Below are 19,428 nucleotides of genomic sequence, written 5' to 3'. Positions count from 1 at the left end.
ATAAACATGCATGTAGGGTTCCACTGGGCCTGATCTCAGAGTCTCCAGTGATGCATCTCATGTACACACACACAAATACACTGAGAGCAATTCCTGATCTGGACTGAAGCATCTATTCCAAGCACATTAATCTGCATCCTTCTAGCTCAACCTGTCACTGCTGAATACCCACACAGCACGCGGGTTTTTCTAAGATGGGGAAAGAGACTCAACCCCGGTTACGGGAAATTGCAACTACACCACACCAGAGCATCATTCAATCCCAATGAAACTCTTTATTTTAAGCCCTTCATTAATCTTCAAGAGCGGTTTTTACCTTACACTCTCACCTCTCCCTTGTCACTCCCTCACATGTAGGCCCAGTAATTCAAGAGCAGTGATCATCCTTTGAACATCTTGAGACTACCCAGACCTACAGAGCCGCCGCTACCCAGCATTTCACTACAGCCTATTATTTGGTGTTGTTTTAAGCCAAGCCCCCAGCCCGTTAGTCCAGTCCTTTCCTTCTGGCTCTCTGTGTAGGCCTGGAATGGCTCCACACATGGAATCAGTGCACCTGTTGCATCCTCATTGTTAGCTAACAAGCAGAGCACCCTGCTTGTGTGCCCCCCAGCTGCAACTCTACTAGGTATGTCAGTGCTAACCCTGACTGGTAAATTGCACTAAGTTGCACAATCTGTCAGGCAGATTCCCAGCACCACAGCTCCCATTCAAACCAAACAGCTTCCTGAGAGATGGCTACTTAAACAGAAAAAGTCTGAGCCTCAGTCCGAACAATTCCCAGCTCCAGGCTGCTTCACAGCACGTGTAGGCAGTGCCAACTGCTGCCAGGCCACCCGGGTCTGATGTCTCAGCGCTCAGATTGCCTCTCAGCATAAGTTAGCCTTGCTTTCAGCTGCTCTTATTGAAAAGGGTTGCTCCTTGGGGCTACTACACCTCCTAAGGGACACAAAGGTTGTATTTAAAAAGTAAATACACAGACACCCAACTGCTGTAGAATTCATTGAGAAACAGATGCTACCTTTTAAAAATAAAATAATAATAATAAAAAAGAACATATTGAAAAGCAATCCTGAAGCCCTTGTGCATTCTTATGAATGGCAAACATCCTTCTGCAAGAGAAAGGAACCAAAACGCATCCAGGCCTGTTCCATGACTCCACAAGCAGTGGCAGCAAGTTCAGCCACTAGATGGCACAAGTCAGAGACGAACCAGTTCCATGAAGAATTCCAGCCTTTGCTGCAAGCACATTCCCAGCCTGCTCCTGGCATCTTGCTTTTCAACTACAGGTCAACATCCTCAACCACCACCACTTCCTTTTTTTTTTTTTTCCTCACCTGCAAACCACTAGCACTTCAATTATACAAATTAAAATAAGTTTAAAAAGCAAATGACTTTTATTAGTATGTATAGCAGTTCAAATCCATGGGTAGACTGGGCTTTAGGTTCAGAAATAAGATGCATTCCTGGTTGCAGTCACAACACAGATTATTACCTTGTGTATAACCTCAAGGTATATGAGGTGAGGGGGTTAGAAGGAGGGAGGGGCATTATTTGGTCTACATTCATTGCCACGGCTGAGAGAATCAACAGAACATTACGGAAGGGGAATGATGATGTACAATAAAGAATAGAAAATGTTCACAGACACACATTCACAGACTCGGTATTTAAACTACGTGCAAGGTAATCACACTTGTCAGAAGCACTCAAGGTCTCCACTATTGCGCTTGCCAATCTCAAAGGTCCTAGCTGGGCAATGGACATTCTGGAAGGTTTTTGCTAAGGTCACCAACTTAGCAAAGCAAGCAACACCGACACTTCAAGACAACTGAGCACATCCCAGCCTCCCAACAGTGACACCTTGCGAAATTCCTTCACAAATAACTTCTGTTTGCTCCTTCTGTTTTTCTGAAGTGCTAGCATATTCAGATAACAATATGCCAAACGTGCAAACACGATGAGCATGGGTAGTATAAGAATTCCTGGAACTATATTTCAAATATTCCAAACAGTTTTACTTACAGGAAAATTCCAGTATCTTTTGCACGTTTGGCTGTTAGTCCTTCTGTTGAATTGGTGGACAAGGTCAACCACACAAATATATCTGCAAGGACAGCAGAGAGACTATTATTTGCCATCGATTCAAACAAGCTTCTGAGTCACTGATGGCCACGACAATAAAACCTTCCCAACTGAAGGACCTGAGTACTCACATGTCACAACTGGGTTCCAGTTTACATTTCACTTGTTTCCGTGAGGGTACACCTTCAAATAAGTTTCCTAGCGAGCAGGCCTCCAAGACTGCTACCAAGTAACATCACAACACAACATTGTAACGTAAGCCAGAAAAAAAGGTTTTATTTTATTAGGATTGGTACATTTCAACACACGTAAGACTTTTGAGTTTAATTTACACGTATTTTTTCCAAAAACGTTTCCCTTCTTTAACAATCCAGAAGTTAAAAAAATCTTATTCCAAATTATAAGAACAAACAGTATTTGCAGTGGAAATTTCTATTAATCAAAACAACTGTGCATTCAGGAGATTTAAAGAAATTACCCTCCTTACCCTTCAACATGATTAACTTTTGCTGTCACAACTGACTACGCTTTACCTGGGATTTTTTGCTGCTGTCCTTTACTAAAATAACTTTCTGTTCCATCAAGACTATTGCTAGTCATACACACAATACTCAGTATCATACTTCTTGGTATGAAAACTATGCCACTTTTATAAACATTAAAAACATGGACATGCATATTGACATTTCTGTGCAGTTTTATGGAGTCACCTGTCAAATAAGGCCTCTACATACAATATCACATACTAGTGAATTACTGGAAAATTAGTAAAATGGATTTGCAATAATCCTGACACCCGGATGGTATGACTCAGAAAATCCAGCTTCTATTACTGGTTAACATTGTATTGATTCACTAGCCAAACGCACAATATTCAACTGGCCAAGGTGTAATCCTGAAAGTCTGTTGCAAATTAAGCATATTACCAAGGTCATTTAAAGCTGGAACTGAAACAGCCTCTTAAGCTAAGCAACGGGGAAAAAAGTGAACTCTAAATTCAGCTGGTCCATTCACACTCGCACAGAAAAGTAGCCACAGAACTTTAAGGAATAAAATCTATACTTCCTGTTCTTGGACTCCGTATCAAGGACAAAAGATAACATACTATTTTGGAAGTCAAAGGCCTTGAAGGTGGAGGGGAATCTGGGGGCAGGGGAGGGCAAAAAGCAGCGTATTGTCTCATCCCATTACCTCAGCATTATGTGTACATAATATATCTATAATAGAAACGTTTACTAATAGCAGGAAAAATAAACAACAAAAAAGACTTCCCACTCCAGACTTCACTGAAAGGAGAAAGCTGACAGCCTCTCCTCACAGAGACGGCCTATTTGATGACAGGCACTTTGGCAATGTAAAAGGAGGTTACCTTTTCATCACGTTAACTCTTCCCCTCCCAGTTCTCAGGTGTAATTTGTCTCAAGTCTTCAAGAAACTTGAATCAAATTAAATGTATTAATACATCTCTAAGAGCAGGTTAACTACGGCTATGAGCAGAGCTCGACCTAGAACGAGATTTTCTTTTAGAAGAAGAGGGAGATGGGGAAGAAGCCGGCAAGCTGGAGCGGTGACTCTTCTGGGAGTAGCTCTTTTTAGGGGTACGACTGCGAGAACGAGACCGGGAGCGGGAGCGGGACCGAGAGCGAGACCTGGACCTGGACCTGGATCTGGACCTTGATCTGGACCTGGACCTGGACCGGCTGTATGATCTCGAAGAGCCGGTAGACTTGGACTTGCTGCGAGATCTTGAGTAACTCCTTGATCGAGACCTGCTTCTAGAGAAACACAATTAAAAGCTGTAGTCTCATCTCCAAGTATAAAATACTCAAAATCCATTTTAATTCTCAGCTGCTTGGTACATGCAGCACTTCCAGCTGAACATCTTAACACACTACGCGCTGCATTCAGTTACTTCAGAGAACAGCTAAGTTTCTATCATGTTCTATCAAACAATATCTTCTTAGATCAAAAACAGCAGAAACTGCTAGTCTTAACATTCTTTGTTACCCTGACAAAATAGAACTGCCTAATGAAAGGTGCCTGCCTTCCTCCCTTCCTACACTCCTCCTCTCTTCCCTCCTCCTGAAGCAGACAAACAACTTTTAGCCATTTATCAACAAAAGCAAATAAATGAAAATTCATCTCTCTGGTATTTATTCTTTCTGGAAACGTCTGTGCAAATCGCTTAGCGTTTTTTCACAATGCTAAAAAAAGTATCTAAAGGCACCAACACCACCACACTTTAAGGCTCAGGAATTCAGCACAATCCCTTGCTATGCTCCTCTTTTTCATGAAAAGAAATGGCTTTATTTTTAAGAGACTTAATTAAAGAGTTGCAGCTAATCTGTTTTTCTACGACTAAATGGCAGAACTGTTTTGGGAATAAATCATGGAAGCTAACGTTTTCTTATACTGTCATGAAAAGAGTGTTTTTCACAACAATCTGAGAGGCATTTCACAGGTCTGTGAAGCAGCTTTCTAATAAATCAAAAGGATTTTAATGCCAAAATTCATAGCTTCTAATCTTTTTATTTAAATATCATTATGTTTTATTTAAAAAAAATCTTAATCTCATCCTTAAGTATTTTATGTACCCTATTTTCAGCAAGTCAGTTCTTACATAAATCTATTTACACTGCTAGAAAGTGGTTCTTCGCTGTGGTATCTAGCATGGGGCCAAAGAATTAGATAGTTAAACTCTGGCATTAAAATAACCCAAATCCATGCCCTCAGCACAATTTTATCTAGTCAGGTGACATACCTATGCCTTCTGTGATCCTCAATCAGTTTAATTCTGCGTCCATTCAGCTCAGTGCCATCCAATTTTTCCAGTGCACTCTTCATATCACTGTAAGATGCAAATTCCACAACCCTGTATACCATAAAGAAAGACAAAAAAAAAAAAAAGTTACAAAGCAACGGAAAAAGCAAGGAGAATGAGTTTAGGTCTTTTAAAATCTCTTGTTTCACAGCTTTATGTTTGATCTTCTCAAAGCTGTTTTTTTTAACTTGATGACAGGGAAATATGACCCTAACCATTCTATAGCCATTCATACCTTTCACGTCTTCTTAGACATTACTATAACTCATCTGCAGTGATGTGAAAAAAACCCAAGAAGCTAATGAAACTTGCATCAACTGTGGAAATACCTTTCAGTTCTCCACTAAACTGCATTTTAAAGCAGTCCAAGGAACAAAAACTTGCAAAGCCTGCTGCCCTATTTAGATTTTTTAACAGTGAACAAAAAGAATCGCCTGTTTTTTCCATCTCTTTTCCTTGGTTACGTTCATTTCTCGCAACTCTGCCCGCTAAAACAGTGCAAAAGATTGGTTGATGTTTTTGCTACAGAAATAAGAATTAGTTCATAAACGATGACACATAAATAGCTAAGACTATAAAACCCAACAGTTGACTTTTCTCCCTTCTCCTGTTCTGACATTGACTTCATTCTCAAGAGAGATGCAGTTCAATACTAATTCTGAACTCCTATTTACTGATAGGTTTATTATTTTTAATTGGAGAAATTTCAGCCAATTTAAGCCAAAGTATGTATCTCTGTTTGGTTTGTTTTTGTATTACAGGAATAATGATCTTGCTTTCAACAGTTTCCGTTATTGTATACGTTCATAGTCAAACATGAACTTACCCTTCATTCCTGTTGTTTCTGTGTGCATCCACATAGGTGACCTCCCCTGCTTTTCTCATGACATCTTTCAAGTCCTGCAGCAGAAATTAACATTTTAGCCTTAAACCCGACACAAAAGTCAGCTAGCAACAGATAGTATCCTCTTAGAACTTTCTCCTCGAAAACTGCATAATGCTTTACTCTCTCCCCATGTATTAGAAAAATCAGTTTCTGAAACTCAGTCTAGGTAACAGCAGCTATACATTGAAAGAATCCCTCACAACTACACTGAGTAGAACATCGCTTTTAAAATAATCCCGCATAACAAAAAGAGCTATTACTGAAACAGTGTAGTATTTAAAACACTAACATGTACATTGTATCAGAACTACACCAGATGAAAAGCAACATAGTATTAACGCATATTTTCACTCTGAGGATGAAAGGCCCAGTTAAATGACAATTTAATACACTCAGACAAAATCATTCGATATGCTCTCCTCCCCCAGCTTCACAATAGAATTAAATACAAATAGATTTAACTAGCATACAAATAATAATTTTACAAGAGGATTTCTTTCCCGTCACGCTACGGTGCCGTGACAACAGGCACCCTTGTACTTAACAGAGGCTAAACTTGCAGGTGCTATGACATTACTTGCTCCACAGTAGCATGGAGTACAAAAACAAAAGGTCTCTAAAAATCTAAACATTTGTATAACTTAAAACAGCACTGTTGCCAAAGTGTATCTGGTATTTTACAGTCCCAGACTACTTACCGCAGCACGCCACAAGTGGCAGATGATATAAGAAGGTACCTTAAGCAAAGAGTTGTTTGTCCAATACCTAGCTGGCCAAGAGGAACTCTCTTACATGAGAAAGGCAGACTGATGGCTCATAGCAATATGCTTCACGGAGGTACCAGAGGCCCTGAAAGCACTGGACATAGTCTCCAGAAGTGGCTAAAGAACCCGAGGATGATCTGTGCTAGCCAATCGAGATCAAACCCAGGCAAACCAAGATCTAGATCGCCAAAAAACAGGAGTGTCATAGGAACCAAAAGGAAAATTCAGAACAGGCCAAACCCTAGAATTTCAGCCACTAGAAAACCCCCAAATCTTTGGTTCTTTCTCCTCCACACAAGAAAAATGAGGGTTAACCAAATCAAGGTTGTTAGAACAGGTTCAAAATGCACTTGGTTAGAAATATGCTCGAGGAAGAAAAGACTACGAAGCAAAAAGCCAAGAAAAACTTTAGAATATTTGCCACAGGATATAAGAAAGCTTAGTTTTAGCTCAACTTCTAAATTAGAATTCAATAGTTCAATTTTAAACACTGGCAGGCGCAAACTAGCAGATATTTCCCTTGTTTCACATGTGCTTAAAACAAAGAAACTTTATTTTAACAGCAAATGAAAAGTGGAGCCACAGCACCACTAAAACTAACGCTCCAACCTCAGCATCTTTAGCCCCATTTAGAGGTAAGAGCAAAATTTTGGCTCTGCTGAAGTCAACGAACATTTAAACGGACCAGTACTAGTAAATCAAGAGAAAGTTTTAAAATGTTAAACTACACAATTATTTTCTAGTTTAAAAATTTTAGGCTTTAAAATTGAGGCTCCCTTGCTGGAATCGACACACAATATGCTGAATCCTAAAGAGAAACATCACAAATTGCCATTTGCGATAGCAATGTCAACGCGATTAAGATACCAAAACCGTTACTCAGAAGAGGCTAGAGTGCAAGATCCATAGAATATTTGGTATAACTGGGGGAATAATTAGGGGAATATTTTAAAGTTATCTAGTTTTACAACAACAACAAAAAATAATAATGGAACAATTAAATTTTATCCTAAGTTTACTGTTCTGGTTCACCTTAAACAGCACAAGAATACCCAGATGTCCTTAGCATCAAAAGAAAACAAATGTAGGACAACTGTAAATAGGAAGTGCGCATATTAAAATTAGATCTGCGTTACATAAGGATGTAATTTTTCCAACTGCTTGAAAATACACAGATGCAGAAAAACTAATGAGAGCCATTGGAAAGCTCTGAACATGCAGAAATGCACTTACTAAAACGAGGAGAATTCTGACAAAACTGTCTACTACGCATGAAATTACCTATTGACAATACAGTCAACAGCTTAGAGATGCTGATCTGAAGCTGTTTTTTGTGGTGGTGGTTTGCTGTTTTGTTTTTTAATATGTCAACAGAGTAATTATTAAAGGAAACAGAAGTTCTCAAAGCATGGGGATCTGCACACACCAAAGACGAAAAGATGCACGCAAGTTTTAAAGCCTGGTTCCATATCAATTGTGGCTGCTAGAAGCTCAGGGATTAGAAAGGAATAATAATGCCCCTACTGTTAATGTATTACGTATTTGAATCTGTTGCGTAAGTAGCACAGCAAAAAGAAGTTAAAAGGCTATAGTCAGTAGGAAAGCAGTACAGTTTCAAAACAAAACGAGGCTTACATATGCATTTTAGGTTCAAACGACCTCTAGGCAGGTATCAAGAAGTAAAGTCTCTTATGGTAACACATGTATATATAAAACGGTCATTAAAACATTTACTTTGAATCCTAAGGATTCATTACTATGAAATTTGTACCAAGTGAGCTTCAGTCTAAAACAGTAAGTATACGTAAAGCCATTATAAATATTTGCAAGTAAAAGAAAGTTACAAAAATGTTCATTTTTTTCCAAGTTATAAACTTAACACATACCAGCATTATAGGATTTACTCTCTAACTCTCTATTCTGGCTTAGTCTGCTGGTCCCCACTACCATTTCCTAATATTGTTTGTTTGTTTGTTTAATAAAAACTCTTATATGCATAATTGAATACAATACCCAAAAGTAATTTAGATGAAATCCACTTACTCATTACATCAACTCAGAAGTTGCTTTTCCAGTTATTTGGTACATAACACAACTGTACAATTACAAACTTTCTGGACCTATCAGGCAGAAGAACAAACCTAGTTCTGCCATTCATCTGGACCCAAGCTCTTATGGAACGCATGAGCGGAGCTCCGGGCACCAAAATGGCCTCCTCACGTGGACTTGCCTGCAAGATCAGGTCTTGGAGCATTCAACACTTTCTACCAGGCTTTTCAGTACACAACTTAAGCCCGTTTACTCAGAGAATGTAAGGGTTAGTGAACAAGACTTAAATCCACTTGTCATTCACCTTTTGTAAATAGCACCTGCTGGTATGCCTTTAAAAAGTGGAGAAATCAATCATGCAGCTATTCTGCCTAAAAGCCAGATAAAAAAATTCAAAAACAGGAGCAAAAGGGAAAACAAGAGAAAAGAGGTAAGAAAGCTGCAAAAGATGATTACTGAAAGGGATTATTTTTAGTATCTACAGTAAGCACACTTTACACAGTAGCTTTATTAAGACTTCCTTTATTAATGACGCATTGCGACTTCTCAACCGTGCATCATGTCACAAAGATATTTCGTAAAACAGAAGACCAGAAATTTCGTTCAAAACAAAGGCATGCACTTCCAGGTATAACAATACAAAAGGATGACACAGTTTGAATAGATGTAATTCTTCAGTAACTTAGAAAAATTCTACAGTCTTTCAAAGTTTTATCAATTGGCAAATTATCAAAATTCAAGTAAGCACGAATAGATCCTCAACTATAAAATCCATTTACTGAACTATTTACACGGTCTTGTGTAAAACATACACAAGTACAAAGACTTGTCTAAGTGTTTGAATGCTGATTTTATCACTGAGTTTTTTGCCTACTTTTTATTTATGATAAATATTTATGATGGCTTTAATAAAAATTTTGGCTGAGTTACTTACAGGGAGGGTAGGAAAAAGAATTGTAAAAAAAAAAAGCAAAGACGATAACTCACCTGCCAGCTGATACGGGATGAAAGGTTTTCAACTATGATCCTGTGTTCCGTACGAACAGGGGGTCCATACCGGCTAGAAGAGTTCAGAGACAAAACAAACACCAAACTTCCAGCGTAAGGAATTTAGAAAGTAAGACATGAAATGTTTTCTGCAGTTTGATGCGAGATCTGGGTCAAGTATTTCTCTTGTTGCTGGACTGCAGATTTGATTCTCCCTAGTCAAGAACGTAACTAAGAGTCCACTACAAGAAGAGAGCTGTAACTAGGGGAATAAAAAGGATTTTGATGATGAATTTTACACAAATGCAATCAATATAGCTGTCATTTTTCTAGATATATTGAGATAAGCGCCTATTAAAATGAAAGTACTTTAAAGAGAACTAGTTTAATTTGGGTAGGCATCTTAATTTATGCTTCTAAATGCCAAGTCACTTGTGAACAGTTATTTATGCCGCCATGACCTATATTCAGTGTTCTTGTGGGTAGAAATACTTATAAGGACCCTCTCAACAACAAAAACGTGGCTTAAAAATATTCAAACAGAAAAGAACAGTAAGACATCTGGAGATACACTGCCCTTGCAGGTCACTGCTGACCATAATCCTAGTCGTTCTGAATCCAAAGGGATCTGAGAGATATGGCAAACATATGCCAGCCTTTTGATAAGTAATGCAGGATACTAAGAATGGCACTACTTCCTGTTGCTACAAAGATCTAAGAATTGAGAACATCGACCTTAGAGCAAACTGTTCTTATCTTCTCCTCCCATAAAAACACAATCCTAAATTGTGCGTATCCGTTCGTACACTGAAGCATAGGCAATTTTATTTCAGTGCATACCTCAAAGTGTCCCAATTTTTTTCAGAACATCCAGATCTTCAGGGCATTTAAACAGAGGTCCCAGAGTCCCCAAACTGGCAGGCTGAGTCTCATTTTTCCATTATTGCAAACCGAAGTCTCTTCCTGTCTGGCATCGGCAGTCTGACGTCATGAACGTGACTATAGCGTCAGATGCCCACGACCTTCAATCCCACTTCCTACTTTAAAAGTCCACTTTTAGCCTGGACCTCAGATCAATTAAACCGCATCAAGGTTACAGCCACTAAAGAAAAAATAATCTAATTAGCATACGTGCATATGCAAATTAGATGTTCCAGACACTGGTTTGTAACTGGCCGCCTTTGAAAGAAACGCAGAGGATTTTGTCAGCTAAATCTTTCAAACGCTACTCTGCGTATGCCGCAGTCATAAATGTTTCTACGGAGTAAATTATTTCATGCATATTTACTTCAGATAGGCAGACAAAAACCACAGACATGTGAAGTGCAACTCTTCTGTGGTATACATGTGAATCTAATGAACATCACAAAATCCACTGCAACACGGTGCAAGATTCACCACTGGCTCAATTCACTGAAAGTAAACACTTCCATGAATACTCTGTGTCCACTACAGGTATTCCAGATAAGAGCTATCTTCGTTTCTCAGATTCCCCTGTTGACCAGAGGCTCTCCTTCAGCAGGGAACCTGTCCAGTCACCAAACATGGTATTTAAACGCTTCTGCACGTGCTAGATATCTTGAAACCTAGTCTTGCTTCTGAAACGCAGTTCCTTTTGTGTGTTGTAGTGAAGTAAGCATTTTGGTAACCATACAACTGGAAACGTGACAGCTTCGTTAGACGGTAAATACCTTGGAGAACTATTGCTTTACAATCGTTCTACTTAGCCTGTAAGCTCTTTTTAACAACAGAAGCCTCGATAGAGCAACTCCGGCATTTTCCTCAATTTAGTGTTAAGTCAGCCAACTTAACTGCAGCATTATTCCTTCACATAATTTTCTCAACAGTAGGACGCAAGACCAATGCAGTGCCCACAACATGGAGAGGGAGCTTCTCTAAAGATGTTTGTGAATCTCCATGAGCCAGTTAAACCGCTTCAAAGACCACATTCTCCCCAGCCAGAGGAAGTAAGGGACCTCCAGTGTCGGAGAATATAAAACCTTTTCCGTGAAGCAACACAAGGAAAAGAGAGCTGGATCCCTAGCTCCAGCCACCAATACAAAATAGTGCTGCAGTACACTTCTTCTGTCCAGACCACCTACCTAGATCCACTCTGAGAGTAATAACTGAACCGTTGTGCGAATCTGCCCCTTCCTCTTCTGGCTCGAGCATGTTCAATTGTGACCCTTATGATAGCAACAGAACAAACAAACAAAAAAAACAAAAACAAAACACAAACTTTAAGTATTTGACACTGACTGAAATATTTCCTAACTGGAAGCACATGTGAACAAACAAGAAGCGTCTTGCCCTGACAAGCAATACTTAATAATACAGTCATCAGCCTTTCTTAAAGAGGCAGAACAATAATAGCGTTCTCCTGCTTCATTCATCTCCCTCAGATTTTCATGAAAATGGTCATGGGTCTATAATATAGGTTGGTTTACCAAATTTAATTGAAACAGAGCAGAAAATTAATCACAGAGTGAAAAAGATAGCAAAAAGAGCTACAGTAACCTAATAACCTAAAACCAGTTTCCACAATCAAAACAAAAGTTACTGTAACATTAAGAGGTGCTCTGAAAGTAATGCCTCCTGTTTTATGATGTCAGCTCACAACGTCAAGAGGTGAATGTTAGTGCTACGGCAGCAGAGGCTGAACCTTCCCCCCACTACTCCATTACATTTTGTTGCCCTGTGACAGAAGGCAGTAGAGGGGCAGTCTGACAAAACGCCGCCTAACATGGAAGCGCAGATGAAGCAAAAGTGTGTCACTGAATTCCTCCACACAGAAAAAAATTGCATCCACTGATACTCATCTACTTGCTGAACATTTATGAAGGCCAGCCAGTGGGTGTGAGCACAGTGAGGCGGCAGGCAATGCGTTTCAGCAGCGGTGACAGTGGGTCACCTCCGCTGGTGCAGATTTTTGCAAGCACAACATGCAGGCTCTCGTTAAACACTGGTGAAAATACACAGCTAATGCTTATGACTGCTGAAAAACAGTGTTTTGTAGCTGAGACTCTGCCCTATTAAACAGTATTATTGTGCTCCTTGCATCTGTTGTAGTTTCCATGGAAATAAATAGGAGGCATTACTTTTGGAGCTACCTACATACAATCCCTACTGTCTGCCTAGCTGCCAATCAAAGGGCAACACTCCAAACGATAGGAGGATTACCATCAACTTATTTTCTGAAGTCAACAGATTCAAATGCATGTCTTCAGATACAGTTAGATACAGAAGGTGTAGATGCAAAACACCTACAAGAAAATATGTCAAGCTTACCTTTCATCACACAACTCTTTTCCATTTAGTTCATAAATTGCATCATCAGCATCCCTGTGGTCTTCAAATTCCTACAAAAGAAATGGGAATAAAAAACCATTTTCTCCTCATAGTATAGTAGAAAATATACTTTCTTTATAAATGTTTTGCAGCAAGAACTTCGGACAAGGAAGCGGACTCCTAGTACATTTACAACTGAAAACCCAAGATGTTCCATCTACAACCATTTCTTCTACCTCCACCCTGCACGCTTCTTTTGCCTCCCTAAGCTATTTCAGTACAACTATTTGTGGGATCTATGTAAAACAAATTAAAACATTTGGTTTATTACAGAAATATCTAAAATACTTTTTTGGGCAGGAGCAGGGGGATTTTAAGGGATATAGTTTAAAATCACAGCACTACACGCAGGGAAGTACTATATAACAGCTTGAGATGACCCACTTGCAACCAAAAGCAGGAGAACTGTATGCTTCCAAAACCTTCTTAAGAATTCTTAAGGAACTGGCAAAGAAACAGTAAGCCAGGAAAAAAGAAAAAAGCCCTTCTGATTTTCTTCTAAGCTAGTTCAGCTCACTGATCTGGAAAAATGGTGCTTGTGTAAGAAGAGTAACAAAGATAAATCCCTCTTTAGTACTGGCAATCAGCGGGTCCGGATAAGCTGTGATGTGCAATTCCCTATACTGTTGCAATGGAATTTGCTGCTTCACTTTTGGCAGCAACGCTGCTTTAGTCAGCTTGAGTAGACCCTGCCCACTATCCAGCCCACTGGTTCTTGGCAAGGCTGTTTGTACTGCTCTGCAGGAAACTAGGTCAAGAAACCTATCCAGATGAAAAACTGCACACTTGCTGCAGGAGGTAGGGCTGAAAAGATTGTTATTTTTCAAATATATCAACTTCTCAGGTAAGTTTATCGCGTGGCTGAGCAACTGTGGTAATGCCATATGAGGACAAGGGGAAAAAGGGAAGTAAGCAAGCAATAAGAACAAACAGTTGGATAGGGGCTGCTTAAATCAACAGAACATCACAGATGGAAAAAAAAAATCACAGAACTGCAGCTCAAGAGCACTGAACAGCAGAGAAAGAGCTTCTCAAATTGAGGAAAGCATTTGCGTAACTACAAACAGCTTTCCAGAAGCGCTACTGGCTTCAGCTTTCTTCTCCATTTCACACTGAAATCTGCTCCACTACCAAGCATGGCACAATCCTGCAAAATGATGCAGACATTATCTTGGAAAAATTCATTTAGGCCCATCATTTAATAACATCGGTAGTTCGCATCTACATTTCCCACTGACTTCAGCTAGTTTCTAAAACACTGAATGCCTGCAAGTCTACCTAGCTTTAAATACTAGCTTTTTAGTCTGAGATTTGAAAACATTCTGTATTGACATCTACAGAAAAAGCAAATATAATTTGTTTCAAAGATTGAGAAATGATTCAGATCAAGCAGACTAAAATATGTTTTGTACTTTTAACACTCAACAACGCTAAATAAGAACTGCTTTTTTTTTTAATAAAAGCTTTTATAAATGCAGATTTTAAATAACCAAAACAAAGTTGAACAGCCACAACTGGAGTACCTCATGGGCTAATACTATTCAATGCTTTTATCAGTGATACAGATGAGAGGAATGAATGCACCCTCACCAATTTTGTGGGTGACACCAAACTAGGAGCAGAAATAGATGAGCCAAATGGAAAAATCACCACAAAGAGAGATCTCGGTAGCCTGAAAGATAGTGCCAACAAGAATTGCAAGCTTTAACAAAGGTAAAATATAAAGTCATGCACGTGGGACAGATTAATCCCAAGACGCAGTACAGGCTGGAGTCTGAGTGGCTTGGCTACGTAGCTCTGCTGCAAAGCCCATGGGAACCCACATGGAGAGTAAGCTAAGTGTGAGTCAGCAGTATGGCCTCACAGCAAGAAAAACAAATCATGTCCTGGGCTGCACTAGCAGATCAAGGGACGTGCTTATTCTGCCCTACTTGGCATTTATTTGGCCACACCTGAACACTGTGTCCAGTTTTGATCTCTCCAGTTCAAGAAATACATTAAAAAACTGGAGCAGAACTAGCAGAGAGCCATCAAAGCTGCTCATTTTGTAAAGGAAGAAAGGATGAGAGAGTCGCGTGCGTTCAGCCTGGTGAAGAGAAAGGTCAAAGGGGATCTAGTTGGAGTCTTCCAATGCCCAAACAGTCACATGGGTGCACAGGACAAAAGGCAAAGAGCACAAGCTACACCAGGGAAAGTTTCTTTCAGATGCAAGAAAAAATATTCCTCATTATGAGAACAATTAAATGTTTCTGACAGAAACATTGAGTTCTGAAAAGAAAATGCCACTACCTAGGAACTGGAGAAGAAAGGAAGGAAGGCTGGCTGACTCATGTACAGTAGTTGAACAGACTTTTCCCCTGAATAAGGCACCGGCGCTACTCAAAAAAGAGGAGAGACGCTCAGGGAAAGGCAATGGAGAAACAGCAGCACATGGAAAGGACAGACTGAATAAATTCACACTCAACTCTTACAGCAGCCATTTACCTCCAGACTTCAAGAAGCAGGTATTTGCTTACTAGCAGTCAACAAGAAATAGCTCATTACGTGGTGCACTCAGTAACTGGTATGTGTAGGAGTTAAAAAGTAATATTCATTTGAAGCGTAAGTAGACAAAGACTATTTTTTTTCTTTTCCCATAGCTTCACACAAGCGATTGATCTTGGCAGAATGAATGGCATGAGAGCAGTATGAGGGCGGCATAAACCTTCCCAGCTGGAATACAGCGCCACAGAATGGCTCGTTCTCAGGAGATTAGAACCAGGCTCATCCTCAGCCAGCTTGTAAAGATTTGGACAATAGTTTTAGGTACCCAGAGGTCTAAAACCCACGGTAGGATAGTAAGATCCAGTAAACTGTGTTTCATCTAGCAGCCTGAGAGACACACGTGCCTTATGGACATACACTGACCGTGAATACACCTACCTTTAGCCACATAACAGTTAAAGCTGTGCTGCTTAAGTCCAACAAGCAAGCAACTATTACACACTCGCTGTGTTAGCTAACTACCTTGCTTTTGTGTCAGGTCATTACTTAGAGATATGACCAAACAAACTAGAAGAAGGGAAACAGAAATAGAAGTGAAGCCATAAGAACCTCTCCAGGTCAAGACTTTGTTAGAGTTTTATGATGCCATCACAGAGTATATGTACTGCCTTCAGAAATAAGGGATAAAATCTAAACCCCACAGAAGAATGCGTTCTAATTCATAATACATTTAATGCAGTTAGAACATTTCCAAGACTTTGAGCAAAACCTGGACGAAAATAAGGAAAAACTTAACCGAATGGGAAAAAACTAATCACATCATCTGAAAAGCAATCTGAAACATACATCAACATTTTCCATTTCCCATTGGAACTACTATTCCCTCAAGTATTTGCCCTTCCTTGACTCCAGCCTAGCAATGTTAGTGTCTCCAACCAAGAGAAAATAAGGTATCACTTACCACAAATCCAAATCCATTTTTTAGATGGATTTCTCGTATGCGTCCGTATCCTTTGAAGAACTTCTCCACATCCCGTTCCCGAGCACGTGAGCTTAAGTGCCCAACAAAGACACGGCAGCCACTCATCGTAAGCGTGATGCTACAGAAAAGAACAACATTGCTTATCAGATTAACAAACTTAAAATAGAGTGATTAAGATCACGTTCACATCTCAGAAAGCTTAGTTAAATGAAATTTCATTTTATCATCCTCAAAGTATCTATGTTAAAAACCTGGTTCTCCTCTATAGCCAGAAACATGATAAATTCCTGTCTTGCTGACTTTCAGCAGAACCCGTACAGAACTCCCAGCTTTGTTCTTCTCAGTCATATAACTTAAAGTCCTCTGGTAGCTGAAATAATGGTTTCACTAGTTGCTACACTAGAGAGGCTTTTCTACCAGACCATTAAAACAAACAAAAAAAAACCCATTCCATAAACTCTAAGATGAATTTACAGGGCTAACAGTAGTTAAATAAAAAAAAAAATTAAAAAAGAGCGAGTCATTGGGATAGCAACATGAAAGAATGTCAAGCTCTTGCTTTCACCTGAAAGGACTACTACAATAAAAGTTATATTTGTGTCCAAAAAATAAACAGCAGCGATCAAATTATTTCAATTTGCCCAATCATAAATTCTGTTTTTAACAGTCTCTCAAGTTATGAAGAAGCATTTTGTTGTCACGAGATTTCAACAATGGCAAAAAGAAAGGCTTTTTTGGATATTCAGATTTTGAAAACTGCTGATCCAGGATAGATCATTTGAGAACTCTTACGGAAGCCCCATTGTTTGCCTTGAATATATCATATTTTCAGCGCCAAGGCACCCCCAATTCAGGACCCTAGATCTGACGGCATGCTTCCTTCTTGTTGTAATATTGGTCTACTGCTCCAAATACGTAGTTAATTTTTAACTAGAAAGCACATAAACAAATTTTAAGTTCACAGGATTTAGAAATTTTTAAGTTCTTGTGACTGTAGAAAATTGTAATTATTTGGCTCACTAGGCGAGCTTGCTGTCATACAAAACATGAAGAACATAAGACCTAGAGAAAAGAAATACAGCATGAGCTCGTGTCTTAACACTGGGCTGTAGAGCAGATGGAACAGCTTGCCAACACTCCAGGTTAGCAATGAAAGGACAACGGTTATAGCATTTGGGGTTAGCACGATTCACGTTCTGCATTAGGCTTCTTCTGATGATTATTCACTTGTCTTACTGTGCCACTGGAGAAGAGCCAGAAAAGAGAGCACTGGCCTTCTGCTGGGGTTAAAGCACAGCCGACGGCACCTATCTAGATCAGCCTAAACTGTCAGGGATCCACAGCCTGGGATGACAGCTCTCCATGCCACAAGTGCACAGGTTCCCTGTGCGGGCCACCCTGCCCTTTGGAACCCACCCTTGGGCTCACAGCAGCTGAGGTGGGGTCAGCTCGGTCGCTGCTGCACCTTGCCACGCTGGGTGAGAGCAGGGGAAGGCCACACTTACATAACCGTAACTGCGTGCCTGAAAATACGGCAAGAACCGGCATTCGGCAATGGCACTCGTTTGAGGAACAACACGGATCTGCCTGATTTAATCGACCGCGTGACTACGGCTCGCTTCTTCAGTTCTAGAAAACAACGGGTGGAGGAGATGAGACACTGAGAACAGACGGATGGGGCTGGCTGCCCTAGAAAGTCGCACAGATCACGCCTAAGAAGCGCCGTACATCTGCCCGCGCACGGCGTGCGCAAATACAGGGGATCCCGGCGCTCCGAGACCAGCACGGACACTCGCGCGTCGCAGCGCTTCACGCGTCGTTCCCAGCACAACGCACCGCGGCCGCTCACCGATGACGGCTCACGCGATACCACGTACCAGTGGAAAAATACCGGGGGAGGCCGGGCCCGCGGCGGGAGGCATCCCACCGGGCCGCGTGCGGTGCAGCGGGGCCGGGGCTGCGGCGTGCCCCGAGGCCGCCGGGCCTCCCCTCGCGCCCAGCGGCGCCGCCCGGCCCATCGCCCAACCGCCGGCTCCGCGCTCCCCTCGGGCGGCCGCAGGGACGCGGTGCGGAGGTCTCGCGGCCCGCCGGCGCCGCGCCTCCGCTCCCCGAGCGCCCGCTCCCCGCCGAGGCCTCCCCCGGCGGCTCCCTCCTCAACTCCCCCCCCGCGGCCGGCGGCGCCGCAAGAAAGGCCGGGCCCGTCCCCGCCCCGCGGCCTGCGCGCAGCGCGGCCCGGCCGCGGGGAGCCCGCTCTCGGCCCTCCGCCCGGCCCACCGCCCCGCGCCTCCCTCAGCCGGGCGGGAGCTCACCGTCGCCGGGCGCTGAGTCCTGCGGGCCGTGAGGAGAGAGAGCGCTCTTCCCGGCCGCGGCGGCAATGGCTGCCTTGTTCCTACGAGAGACCAGCAACGCCGCGCGCCCCCAACGGATGCTGCGCAACCGCCAACGTCCGACTCCAAGTCCCAGCGTGCCGCGCGGCGGACCCAGGCCGCGCCCCGACCCCTGCTCTGCCGCGCTGCGTGCTGGGGCTGTGGGCTGCCGTCCCGGCTGAGGCCGTGCTGCTGCGCCGGCGCCAGGGGGAGCCCCGCGCGGGGAGAGGCGCCGCTGCGGCGCCGCGGTGTCTCCCGCGGTAGGGGCGCGGAGCTGCTGCTGCTGGGGTTTGTCGGTGCCGAGAGCCGGCCGTTCTGTGGCGTTCTGGCGCTGCGGTTCGTGACAAGTTACGGTGCGAGGATCGAAATGAGCGCTGCTGTCTCCTTCAGTGCAACGCAGCTTGTTAAATTCTCGCCATCCAGACAACGCACGGTGTGTTTTGTCTGTTCGCCCCTCTCGATTGCATCGGGTCTGCACTTGAGATTAAACAGGAAGTGAATACCTATGCCACGTTTATAACGCTGTAGTTTAGATTCGAGCATCATCCTAATGCCGTGCCATCTGATTATAATTCTTTAAATGAGATAACCTGTGAAGTCAGCAACCATCACAAGCGCAGAACGGCTGAGGCTGGTAGGTCCTGCTGGGCTCAGCC

At 42.0% G+C, this 19,428-nt stretch overlaps 1 protein-coding gene across 3 annotated transcripts; it reads right to left on the bottom strand.

The window, feature by feature from the left end:
* Window positions 2,337-18,911, bottom strand: LOC110402073 (serine/arginine-rich splicing factor 5-like). 3 transcript variants are annotated; one of them, XM_021403760.1, is made up of 9 exons: window positions 18,716-18,911; window positions 17,912-18,035; window positions 16,386-16,524; window positions 12,881-12,951; window positions 11,695-11,778; window positions 9,593-9,665; window positions 5,733-5,806; window positions 4,847-4,957; window positions 2,337-3,857 (listed from the first exon to the last, which is right to left on the bottom strand). In XM_021403760.1, the coding sequence occupies exons 3-9, from the start codon at window positions 16,509-16,511 to the stop codon at window positions 3,563-3,565; spliced, it is 834 nt and encodes a 277-aa protein (XP_021259435.1). In that variant the 5' UTR covers window positions 16,512-16,524; window positions 17,912-18,035; window positions 18,716-18,911; the 3' UTR covers window positions 2,337-3,562. The 3 variants fall into 3 exon arrangements, with proteins under 3 accessions (XP_021259435.1, XP_021259434.1, XP_021259436.1); XM_021403759.1 differs by having other exon boundaries at window positions 2,337-3,860; window positions 18,716-18,899; XM_021403761.1 differs by lacking the exon at window positions 17,912-18,035 and having other exon boundaries at window positions 2,337-3,860; window positions 18,716-18,857.

Source organism: Numida meleagris, chromosome 6 (assembly GCF_002078875.1).
Source record: "Numida meleagris isolate 19003 breed g44 Domestic line chromosome 6, NumMel1.0, whole genome shotgun sequence".
NCBI lineage: Eukaryota > Metazoa > Chordata > Aves > Galliformes > Numididae > Numida > Numida meleagris.
The sequence above is the reverse complement of the archived record's forward strand: the minus strand, read 5'-3'. Positions and strand labels throughout refer to the sequence as shown.